At 49.5% G+C, this 12,230-nt stretch overlaps 1 protein-coding gene across 2 annotated transcripts in view; it reads left to right on the top strand.

The window, feature by feature from the left end:
• Positions 1-12,230, top strand: part of CUX1 (cut like homeobox 1) — a 263,714-nt gene that overhangs the window by 241,671 nt on the left and 9,813 nt on the right. For both annotated transcript variants that reach the window (XM_065037091.1, XM_065037092.1), the window contains exons 15-16: positions 10,725-10,861; positions 11,311-11,377. In XM_065037091.1, the coding sequence (XP_064893163.1) occupies positions 10,725-10,861; positions 11,311-11,377 (204 nt within the window). The remainder of the gene's footprint in view (positions 1-10,724; positions 10,862-11,310; positions 11,378-12,230) is intronic.

Raw genomic sequence — 12,230 nt, 5'->3', positions numbered from 1 at the left:
CCTGTTGTGTTTTTTAGAGCAATCATTTTTTTAAAAAAATATTTTATCTAAATGCCTAATAAATAATATTATTTAAGTAGTTTTAAAGTAATTTAGGACTGAGAATAAGAAGCCTCAGTTGCGAAAGACGAGAGTTAAAATATACAGAGAGAGAAAATACCCTTAGCCTCCTAGAGCCTCTACTGAGAATTTCATGACGATGCAGTGCCCCTTTGTCAGAGTCCATTGCGATTTACTCAAGAGTGTTAATTTAAAATGAGAGACTGGTTTCCTGTGACGTTCATCTTTGTTGGCGTATGTTTGAATTTCTGACTTTCTTCTCATTCAAAGTTGGTTGAGGAAAAAAACGAAAAGAAATAATCACCTTGTGCAGCAGCAACTTTCCCTGGTGTGAACTGCGGAGGTCACGCATTGCGAATCGATCTTTGTTCACGGAGGAGTCGTTTAGTTCTCTTGCGGTGTCAAAACACGTTCAGACAGGCTTTCCCTGGCTAGGAAACCAGGGAGCGCCGAGCTGCGTGGAGCAAAATGGAAAAGCGTTGGCTAGAAACGGCTGCAGCCGGTGGCGGGGAGCGTGTGTCCATCCGCACCGGCGCCGCGACAGCCACATGGCACCGGGCGGCCACACAGCATCGGGTGGCCACACGGCACCGCAACGACCACACGGCACCAGGTGGCCACACGGCACCGCGCTGGCCACATGGCACCGGGCGGCCACATGGCACCACGACGGCCACACGGCACCGGGTGGCCACACAGCACCGCACCGGCCACACGGCACTGGGCGGCCACACGGCACCACGACGGCCACATGGCACCAGGTGGCCACACGGCACTGGGCGGCCACATGGCACAGGGCGGCCACACGGCACCGTGACGGCCACACGGGACCAGGTGGCCACACGGCACCAGGCAGCCACACGGCACCGCAACGGCCACACGGCACCAGGTGGCCACACGGCACCAGGCAGCCACATGGCACCGCCACTGCGGGTTTGGAAGCGAATTTGCACTTAGCCTTTTGAGGGTGTCCCACTGAAAACCATCAGATGTATGTCCTCCCACGAGGTTCTTTCCTTCCGGCGTAGTCTGAAAAAGAGAATTTAAAAAGACAAAAAAGCCCTGCGGTAACGATCGGGTAACCTCCGCGGAACAAAAAGGTTGTTCCTGTCACAATACTCTATGCATTTCTGTGTTGGAAAGCATGTTTTACCCTTCCCGTTCCAAAAGCGGGGGCACCGCGCGCCCCACTCGCTGGAAATACTGCGAGAATGTCACATGTACAGATTTGGACGTTAATTCCAAAGCAGATGGAGGTTGGCTGGGGGGGGGGGGATGTTCTTTTGTTTTGTTTTTTAATTGTTTCTCTCGTGTCCCTCTTCATTTTTATTTTTTTTTAATTAAGAAATTAACTCTTTGCATTTGTGCAATAACTACTTGCCATGATAATGGGCAGAGCTTTGAAATGCCCCGACTACTAACACAGCACAAGACGAACTCAAACAGAAAGTGGTGTACTTTTTCCTGAGAACTTTTTTTTTTTTAATAATAAGCTCAGTTTTTACCCCAGTGTATTGTGGTGTCTTACATTTTTAGCAGTATTTTATATTTTTTCTGTAACGCACTAAGTCTTAGATGTTTTTAGAGCTTGTTTGTTATTATTCACAATCACAGATTTAAAAGAAAAAATCCTCACAAAGACCCAATTGACCAAAAAAAAAAGTGTCATTTTTTAATTTGTACAAGTAGCTTTGAGAAGCCCACGTTGTGTTGCTGTGACTCATCTTTTGTAACATTTTATTTCTTGGTATTTGTTTAAACATAAAAGTAAGAGTTTATATGGCTGGCAGTAGCAGGGCAGCGCTCCCTCCGTCAGCAGAATGGCATTGTTTCTTCTGTCTTCGTTTGGTTAGCCATATAATGTTTGTTCTCAGCACTGTACAACGGTCCCTATATGATATGGAGAAGCAATATCACTGTATGAAACTCACACGATGTATTATTATTATTATTATTCACTAGCACCCTAGGTGTGATAATTGAAGTAAATATCTTTTATACAAACACAATTCCGCGTGGGCTGTCTTTATTGGAGGTGAGACCTGAGTCCAAGCAGCAAACATTTACATTGGTGGTTCTGGCTGGGTTTGCTGGGGATTTCTCTTTGTCCGGGGGAGGAAAATTCACTTTTTGTGTACCAGTTTCTAGGCGAGGGGGGATATTTTCAATACCTTAAATACTGAAGTGTCAGACTGCCGAGCCGTGTCCTTTTTTCAGTGGAATTCAAGTGTGAGTTCAGATTCCTGTTGCAGTCAGTGGGAGGGGGACACCTGGCTTCACGGATGGAAAAGATGCATTTTGGGTCCGAGACTGCAAGGGGGATTGTTTTTAGCATGATAATAGTATATTAGTTAATTATTTAAAAAAAAACAGAATAAACGCATTGTCTTGAAGTCAAAAATGCTTTAGATGTGAAAATGAAAATGTAAAAGAGTTTTCCCAGATATTTGGCTCTCTGTTTATTTTTACACATACTTCTTATATAAAGATAAATTCCTCTTCTAGTGCCTTACGACATGTTGTTCCTATAGATATACTCCGTATTTACAGAGTCTACAAGCCGAACGTTTGGTGTTGGTGAGGAACAGATATTTTTGTCAATCAGCAGAATTCTATCTTTAAAAAATAGTAGAATAAAGCTCTAGCTGGAACATGTTCAGGTGGAGCGTGTGTGTGTGTGTACGTGTACAGGTGTGTTTGCTGTGCTCATTTTCTCGAATTGTGAATTGGCGGTGGTTGTGAGGGACCAACATTTATATTGTGTCCTGCAGTTTATTTCTTGCTTTGTCTGTGTGCGCGGCCCACAGGCCGAGATTCCTGTTGGGCTGGGAATGTTCAGCTGGGCTCGAGGAGTTTTGAAGGGCCAAGCTGGAAATCTGTTGCCCAAAAATGTCCGTCTGTCCGTCCTGGAGAGTGGGAGTCAGGCCAGGCTCCCTCCCAGTCACTGGGGTCCATCCCACCGGTGTCACACTTGGGGACACTTCACCCAAGTCCGCATTTGTGTTTGGGGGTGGGATGTTCTTCACGATGTATTGAAAATGCTATTGCATGCCTTAATTTCTTTACAAATGTGTGTTTTCTGCTTTTGAAATGTTGGTGACAGGTTGTGCCACGTGATATAAAGATTCTAGTTTTAACGCTTTTTTTCCATAGTTATTTAATGGCTGGTCAAACTGTTGCTTGCTGTAAATGGTATTATCTTATATAATTTGACCGTAATCATTTTAGGTTTGATGCTAAACATCCACATTTTTAAAGTACTATTACTCATGTTGATTAATATGTATATTTATAACCTGCACTTTTCTTTAGGTGTGGTGGTATCGGCAATGAACTAAAATCATGCGTGGTCGTGAGCAAAACTTCATTATGCTTGTGAAAGCACAGACCTGGTACTGACGAAGCTGGAGGGGGTTCCTTGTAGCTCAGAAGCAGCCAGGATAAAACCAGACTGTCCTCTTAAGCCTGAATCTCCAGAAGTCTATTTTGGGGATGCTAGGAAGGCAACCAAAATCATAAGGATGCATCTCGGAAGTCAGGAGCAGAGACTTAATGGTCTTCCATGGAGATAGATGGATGTTCTGTGATAGCTTCGTTTGGTTGCCCTTCAGAAGGATGTCAAAAATCTCCTTTTCAGAAGGAGAAGTGTGCACTGTGTGTTCCCATAGACCCTTACTGGCCAGCACTGGGGCACAGCTCTATCAGGAATCAGATGCTGTAGCAAGGGTGAGGTTTACATAGGAGATACAACAGGCATTCGCTGTATAAATGGGTGAAATCCTTGTTCCCACCAGTCAAGAACATCCTGTGAGCAGCTCACGTGGTGCTTTTGGGCCCCACTTCTTTCCCTTTCAAAATGCGATCATTTTCTTCTAAGTATTTCTGTTTTAATACAAGTGGTGAAGAAATTGTGCACTTGCCAACAGAGGGCTTCAGAAAACATGATTTGATTACAGTACAGCATTTTATTTTCTTTTTGCTCCAAGCTATGGGAAGCCGATAAGAAAATTCAAACTGTTTTCTTGAACTCTTCCTACTTACCCATGTAATTATCTTGGTACCCTTGGAAATAATCCATTCTTCTATGAATCCTCTGCCCTTACAGGGAGAATTTATTAAGCAGCGCTGTGTTTCTTTGCTGGGGGCTGTTTATTTTGGAGTGGCTGAGCCAGGAGGAAAGGGAAGGAGAAATCCTTCAAACCTTCCCAGCAGGCCGTCAAATCGTGAAAAGGAAAGGGGGGAAAGAAGGGGAGGGAGCAGAAATTTTGCCTGTGCCGCCTCTGCCGGCAGCTGGTGGAGAAAGCCAGAGAGCCGTAGGTGGGAGACATCTCGCCGTGTTTCAGGAGCTCCTTTTGCTCTTCCCCAAGGCCACTTGCACAGATTTCTCTGATGCAAAGGGCTGCAGGAGACGCAAAGGAGGATGCTCATGTACTGAGCGTGGCAGGGGAGGTGAAGAGCTCTTTGCCCTGTGCTCCCAAACCCTTTGGTACTTAGGCAGATCCCTTTGGTACTTAGGCAGATGAAACCTCAAATTATGTCCTCAGCGTATTGAACGTGATCCACTCTCTACTGTCCCTATTTTTTCTTGTCTTTTTGATGACACACAAAAGTTCTTTCTGGTTCATAAACCCTGGTGCCAGTCCCAGCCCTCGCTGTCTAGGACTGCACATCTTCTGCACAACGTCCCTGAAGGAGGTCACTGACGCTTCTTGATGTCTTCTCTTACAGCCTCTATATCTGCAGAGCAACCTCACCGCTTCATTCTTGGAGCTTTTGCAGGGCTAGTAAAGACGAGGTCAGTGCCAGGAGGTGGAGATGGCTTTTAGAGATGCCATCATTCCTTTCTTTTCACCACCTGCTTTCTTTTTTTCGCCCTTTTAGAAAGCTTGCAGGAAGTCTGATCAGAGAACAATCTCGTGGCAGGTACAGAGGTGACAAACAAGGGTGGTCTGAGACTAACATAGTCCAGGCATTTTGGATACTCAGGTGCTCCTAGAGCTGACTGACCTTTCCTCCCTCTCTGGAGATCTCTAGAGAGGTTGCTTTAAAATGTCCCAAACGCCCGGTTCTTGTGTGACTTCTGTAGTGTTGGTGGGATCTCTGGAGCACTCGATCTCCAATATCTTTGTTCACTCTGGTGAGATCCTTGGAAGAATACACCAACCTTTGGGTGATGGAGATGTTTCTTCGTTGCTTTGTGTGAGGTGGACCCGAGAGATGGCTCAGCGGGGCTTTTGTGCTACAACCTGCCCTTCAGATTTTACCTCTGAACAGATTTGCACCACTCTGTTAGATTTGAGGGACAGGGCTCTGATGCCTTGCAGCAAAGCAATGTTAAATCATTCCCTTCTGCCATGTCCTGTTTCTCAGCCTACTGACAGCTCACAGCAACGCTGGCCCCAAGGAAAGGGCTTTGCATGAAGTTAAGACAGACTGAATGACTCCCACACAGCTCTGGACCATGCAGTAATGTTGTCCCACTCTGAAAAGGTCAAGAATGAACTAGAATCATTGAGATGTGCAACACCAAAAGGCTTTTGACAACCTTTCTGTTGTGGGAGGGATTTTGGCTCAAATCTTTCTTCCTTGACATCTTCATAAACCAAAAAGAGGGCAGAGAAAAATCACCTGGTTCAACCAGGACTCAATCTGCAGCATCTGGACAGCATGACCCTCATCCCTCCAGCACAGTCATCTCCCTTTGATTCTCCTGGAAGGGGAGCAGGACTTTGGCCAATAACATTACTGCCTTTTTCAGGCATCCTTGAAAGCTAAATGCCAAGTATTTCAAGAACCTGAAATTGTGCCTTAATTTACGTACAAACCCAGGAGCTCTGGAATCAGGTAGAACTGGAGGTAGGACTTTGTTGGCTTGAAAAGGCTCACGGGAGAGTGATGTCAAAAAGCCTGAGCACTTATTTCTGCCTGGGGAAGAACAGCCATTTCAACTCCTCAGTAACTGTCCACAGCAACCCGGTCATTAACCAGAGTGGCCCAACGTGGGGAACGGTGAACGAGCTAGAAACATCAAAGGACTCGTGGAAAACCCAGTTTCCTGCTTCTTGCCTTGGCTCCTGCTCCTGGTCTGGCACGCTCAGACACGGGTGTTTGTGCTGAGCGAGTCTCCAGCTTTGTGTCTGGGCTTCTCAGCCTTCATGTCGAGGTACTCCAAGATTTCGTTATCTCACCATCATCTTCCTTCCAGTCAGTAAAACAGTCTTAGAACCTTTGAAGCAGTGGGTTTCAATGCACTTTGGTTGACTTCTGAGAGGATAGTTTTTCAAAGAAAGCTCCTAGCATGCCACATCTCTTCTTGTTTTCTTATTTTTCTACTGTTATGTAAATCCAAGGAGGCCAGACAGTAACGGAGGCAGATTAAAAAGTTACCATAAGGCAAATCAGGGTGTGAACTTGCAGAGCGTCAGCTCATTTGCAGTAAGTGCCCATGTGTGTGCTCCTACCCTGCAGATCCCTTCAGCAATGCCGCTTACCTCTCATTTCCTTCGGGCTCAGGATACACATGAGCAGTTACTCCAGTCTCCTGGATGTATAGCAAGTTACAGCCTATCTTACCCCAAGGTGATTTATTCATCTGTCTGTATCCTCAGTAATCAAGCCACCATCTTATGGAAAGATTGCCTCGCATTTATTTATGTCTGGCCTTATAACTTCAAGCTAAGTTGCTAGTATGTCTTAATTTTCTCCATCTGTGAAAACAGATGCTGTTTATTTTGGATGATTTGCCAAGGGAGTCCGATTGCTGGGGCTTGTTACCGGAGTCAAAGTTGCTGTTGCTCCGTGGCGGCGCTGGGCTCGCTGTCTTGCAGCCCGTGAGCTCTGATACCTGTGGGGCTCGGGGCTCCCCGCAAACGTGCTCTGGAAGCTCAGGCTGCAGGACTTCTTTCCCTTCATATTCACTCTAAGGATTTTAGCTTGCAGCTTTGGAAGAGTGTGAGACAGGTGATGCTACACACAATGGAAGAAGTGTGAGATTCAGCTGAATCTTTTATTCTGCATTTAGGACTGTTTTGCTTCCCCTCTGCGTGGGGCACCTTTGTATCTCACCGCATGGCCTGTCCACACAGACACTTCACGTTTTTTCAGGCAATGTCACCTGTGGCTGTGCTCCTTAGGCTGGAGCTATGGTTAGACATCTTCTTTACAGCGTCCTCTTCCTAATCACTCATTCAGTTTGGGGCAGGAATGTGATGCTTTTTCAAGAGCCTCACCAACGTTGTTCTACCTGCTGGATGACCAGTCTTCTGCAAAGTGGTTGGTTCCTCGCAGGAGGCCTGATCCTCCTCCTCGCTCACACTGGGTGTTTCATCAGGCCACGTGTCTAGTGATACCGAAAAGACCTGAAGATGTGGTCGGTCACACGGGGTGTGTGGGAAGAGGCTGGTGGCCGATGGTTGTCCTGAAAGGTGTTTCTCTGCAAGCCCAGGATTCCCCAGGAGGGTCATGCTGGGGTGTTGAGGTAGAGACCAAGTTCAGCTGTTGGCAGCAGAGTTCAGCGGTTGTGCAGGGACTTGCTTGTTGACCCATGTTTGTTGCAAGTGTTTTCTGCCAAACTCCTGGAAACCTATTCACAGAAGCTTTTTCTAACGACGGTTGTGTTATTGGTCAGCTAGGCCAGGTGAAAGCTCAGGGATTTACCATCAGTGTCGTGATGAATTTTGACTAAGAAAACCCTGATCAAGAAAAAGTGTTCACCCAGCCAACAGTTCTCTAGGGACCTCACAAATGCCCTGTGCGAATCTCTGTATTCCAGCCCCCATCTGCTCTGCCACCTTCCCAGGGACTCCCTGGAAAGCAGGAGGTGTTTTTTAGTAATACCTCGGTTTCAGTTTCTTGTTTTCTGTGTATCAGCTGGAGCCAACAAGGCAAAACCAGCCCTGCCTGTGCCCAGCGTTCCATTGCTCAGTTGCTGCATTTCATCACTTTTCTCCATAAGGTGATGGCAATGTCAGGCCCATTCCTCCATTGCCTCAAAAATCAGGAACGGCAGAGTTTGAGGCTAAAGATACTTGAGTTTAAAATACTCGGTTTAAAATCCAAATTCCCCCTGGGGTTCACCTTCTTTATCCCATTATCTTCCGCAGTACCTCTCCACCTTCCGCGGCTTTGGAGGTATTTGCACATCTGAAGGGTCAGGGCAAGGGCTCTCCAGCACAGCAGCTCGGAGGAGACAAAGGCACATTTTCTTTTGCTGGATCTCAAGGCTTGAACCGACCTGCGTGCCTGGGAGAGCGTGCACCCGCTGCTGGGGGCGAGGGGTTGCTGGCAGAGAGGTGATGAGCACGGGGCCACTGCCACTTTGAGAAAAGAAAGTTATGATTAAAAAAAAAGAAAACCACCAAAAACCCACCGTGAATAGAGATACTGAAGGGGAGATGAGAGAGAAGCGCCGTGCACTTGGGCCGCTTTCAGCGTTAGGCATGGTTTCCATGGATGGTTTGTAGAAGACTGGCCAGCGCTGAGGCAGTGAAACCCAAGGGAGAAAGGATGTGGGAGACATGTTCCTTCACTGACCCTTTTTCATGTGAAAAACTCAGCCCAGGTAACTCAAAAGCAAAAATTTAAGAAGTCATTTAAGGGATAAACTCGGGAGCTGGGATGCAGGGCTCAGATCTCCTGCAGCACGATGCCCAAGCTCAGTCTGCAGAGGTTTTCGGGCAGGACGGGAGGCAGGGGACGTGTCCTGGCCACAGCACAGCCCGGGCACGCCGGCTGCAGCATCGGTGATCAGGGCTGCCTTGTGCAGAGCTGGGCCCCACAGCCCATGTTGGGCTAGTAATAGCTTCCCAATTACATTTTAATGCAATTTAAAGAGACAGCCAATTAAATAATTAACCGTAGGGAAGAGGTTTTCTTCTTTCCAAATCTTCTTAATGCAAATATTTTTGCATCAGGCCACCCGTGTTTCAGGAGCTTGCAGTGATTCCCCATTTGTTGAGAAACACTGACCTCCAGTGGGACTGCGCCTTTATCGCAACTGCTCCTGGCTCTCCTGAGCCTTTCATTTGGGGCCTCTAAAATGCAAATGGGGAGAGGAAAGAAAATAAATCCATGCATTGTGTCTGAAGCAGGTGTCACCTCCCTTTCCCTGCAGGCAGACTTCCTCCCTTATGAATAACATAGGAATTGCATTTCTGACAAAAAGGGGGGAAATTTGCACCAGCAAAGCCCTGGCTTCATGAGAAAGCAGCACTGATTTTAGGCATGACTTGGTTTGAGCCCCCATTGCTACTGGTCAGAGTCCAACCCTCCCGGCCAGGCTCTGCAGGGCATCGAGCCCTGTGCATGACCCCAATCCACCGGTTTTGGGGGATGTGGGGCAGCTCCCAGCCCAGCAGGACGGGGTGAGCTGGACTGGAGCTGCACTCGCTCTGCACCTCTCGTCTGAAGTCTTCCAATAGGGCAGGAGGCCCCACGGGCACAACAGTCTGCCCTCTCATCCCCCCGCACGGCTGCTTCCCAGGCAGAGCTTTGCATTTCTTGCTCCCTGGCTGTTGATAAATGAGGATTTTTTTGCCTTCCAGCCGTCTGGAATTCAAGGGAATAATTACAACAGGAATTATGAGGGAGGGACTGGAGCAGCTGGGACCTGAGCTTTCACCCACCTGGAAATCCAGGCAGAGAGGGATGTATCCTGCATCCCCGCAGCAGGGAGCTGCAAAACGCAGGGGCTGAACCTTGAGCTGAGCAGGATTTTTCAGGCCGGCAGAGGCCCAGACGTTGCTGGCAATGAGGGAGAAAAGGTGAAACAAGCAGATTTCTGCTGCAGGGCATGGCTCCTGCTTGCTGACGCTCTGTGTTTCAGGATGGATTTGCAAACGGAGCAGGGAGCTCGCCCCGCGGTGCTGGTCCTGTGCCGCTCGCTGTAGCTGCGTTTTGGCCCCGGTGTGTCTCTCCCTTGCTTCACATCTGGGCCGGGGTTATACGAGGGGAACGAGAGGCTTTTGTTTTGCTCCTGGAGCATTCCAACAAGCGCCTGTTGTAGTTTAGGGCGTGGGTTTTACTCTGGGGGGGGCAACTGGAAAGAAGGCTCGTTTGTTGAAAATTGGCCAAGCGGGGGTGCCGGGGGCTGTGCAGCCTCTCCCAGCGCCAGGGGGCAGGATCGGTCCCACCTCAGCCCCTCCTGGGAGATGTCCCCCACCCCAATCCAACCCCCCACAGCAGCCATCCGCCCAGTACCTGTCTGTCCCAAACCCGTGGCCCAGAGCCCACCTCCATCACACCTTTGCTGTGCAAACCAGACCTGGGGATCAGTTTGGGGGCTCATCTCTCTGCAGGTCCCCCCACTCTGCCCAGACAAGATGCTGCCAGGTACTCCTGGGTCACCAACAAACATTTGAAGCAGCCATGCTGGTGCAAGCAGCTGCCACTCACATTGCTGCCAGCACTGGGATGTGACACTGGTCCTGCCTCGGGCTGGCTGCCCACCCTGGGACATCACCCAGGTGGGCTGGACCCCTGGTCACCTCTCCCTGGAGCAGAGCAGGGATTGCTGGCAGTGTCCCAGAAATAAGGAAGAAACAGAGTTGCTGCATGTGAGTTGGTTTTAGTGCTCCAGGTGGAGATTTCTTGCATTTTGGTGTTCCCTTGGCCCAAACTTCAGGGTTTGGGCCACCCCGGGTGACGGCCCCGTCTCTGTTTTCCAGTGCGCTGTGCGGAGCTGCAGATCCAGCTGACGGAGGCCGTGTCCACGCTGGCCGGCCAGAAGGAGCTCGTGGCCAAGCTGGAGCACGACCTCAGCACCATCCAAGCCGTGTCCGCCGTGCATCGCCCAGACGCGGAGGTAACGCCCAGCATTGGGTGGGGAACGCTCAAAGTGGCCCCAGGGGTCATCACTGATGGAGGGGCCAATGCCAGCTGGGGGTCGTCTTATTACCTCCTCTTTTTTTTTTTTTTAATTATTTTTTTCTCGCCTTTTTCAGTCTTTCTCACAACTCACCCAGCAGAGAGTGGCATCGTGCCTCTGCAATGGGATGGTGGTGGCATGGGGTGGGTGATAGTAGTGGCATCCAGTGACCATCCAGCCCTTCTCCTTCCCGGTTAAAGGGTGGGATTTGTTGCTGAACACCATCGTCTCCATGTTGGCTCAGGCAAATCCTTGCAGAGTGCCAGTTTGACAGTGATGCTTCTGACAAGGCTATGGGTGCCAGGGCAGTAGCAGGACTCAGGAGGGGTTTGCTTGACCAGGCACCTTCAGACAGGGGGGAAACAATTGCTTTTGCTTTTGTTCAGGGTGCAGCCGTCCCCAGCCTGGAGAAGATACCTGAGCCCATCAAGGAGGCCACGGCGCTGTTTTACGGTGAGAGGCAGGGGCTGTGCCCTGAGGTGCTGGCAGGGACGTCCCGGTGGTGAGGGCAGGGGGGTCACCTCTCTGGGGACAGTGGCGTGAGGATGCTCCTAAGCAGGCACAGACGTCGCCTGCTCAGCGTGTCCTTCCCTGGGGCCAGGGGTGGGTTTTCGGTGCTGGGTTTGCTGGTCCTGCAGCTGCTCACAGCGGGCACATGCTGGTCCCGGCTCCGTTCTGAGCTGCTGAACCCAGACTGAACCAAACACCCTGTGCTTAACTCCTGCCCTTCCCGCACCGAACCCCCTCCATGGCCAACGAGCTAAATATTTCCTTTACGTTGGCTCCTGTGCCGAGGTCTGGAAGAGAAAATGAATCAAACAAATAACAACACTTGGCTCCTCTGGAAGAAAGCCCACTTCCTTTCCTTTTTAAATTTTTTTGTTGTTGTTTTCTGTTTTGAAAGGTTTTGAAAACACACGATAAACAATATCACAGCAACAGTCCCACCAAGCCAAACAACCTGCAGCCACGCATCCTGTGCTATGAATAGCTCCTCTGTGCAGCCGGTTGAGTCATGGCTCTGGGGACCTTTTGCTCCTTGGCCACCAACACTGGGAGGGATGGCTGCAGCCCCCCCAGCACCTGCACACCCCAATTGTGGGGAGCAGCCGTGTGAGGCACCCAAAAGTGGGGGTCCTGGGCACAGCAAGGTGGTGATGGCTGCGGGCAAGTCCATGTTGCAATAGCTGTGCATAGGAGTTTCTCTGCCTGGGTGCCCCACCGTCCCACGGTGTTGGCGGGGGGACCTCCAGCAGCCCTGATGTTTTTGGGGTGGATGGTGGGCATCTGCTGGGTTGTAATGGCA

Source organism: Columba livia, chromosome 20, assembly GCF_036013475.1.
Source record: "Columba livia isolate bColLiv1 breed racing homer chromosome 20, bColLiv1.pat.W.v2, whole genome shotgun sequence".
Classification (NCBI taxonomy): domain Eukaryota; kingdom Metazoa; phylum Chordata; class Aves; order Columbiformes; family Columbidae; genus Columba; species Columba livia.
Note: the sequence above shows the minus strand (reverse complement) of the source record. Positions and strands in the feature narration are given on the sequence as shown.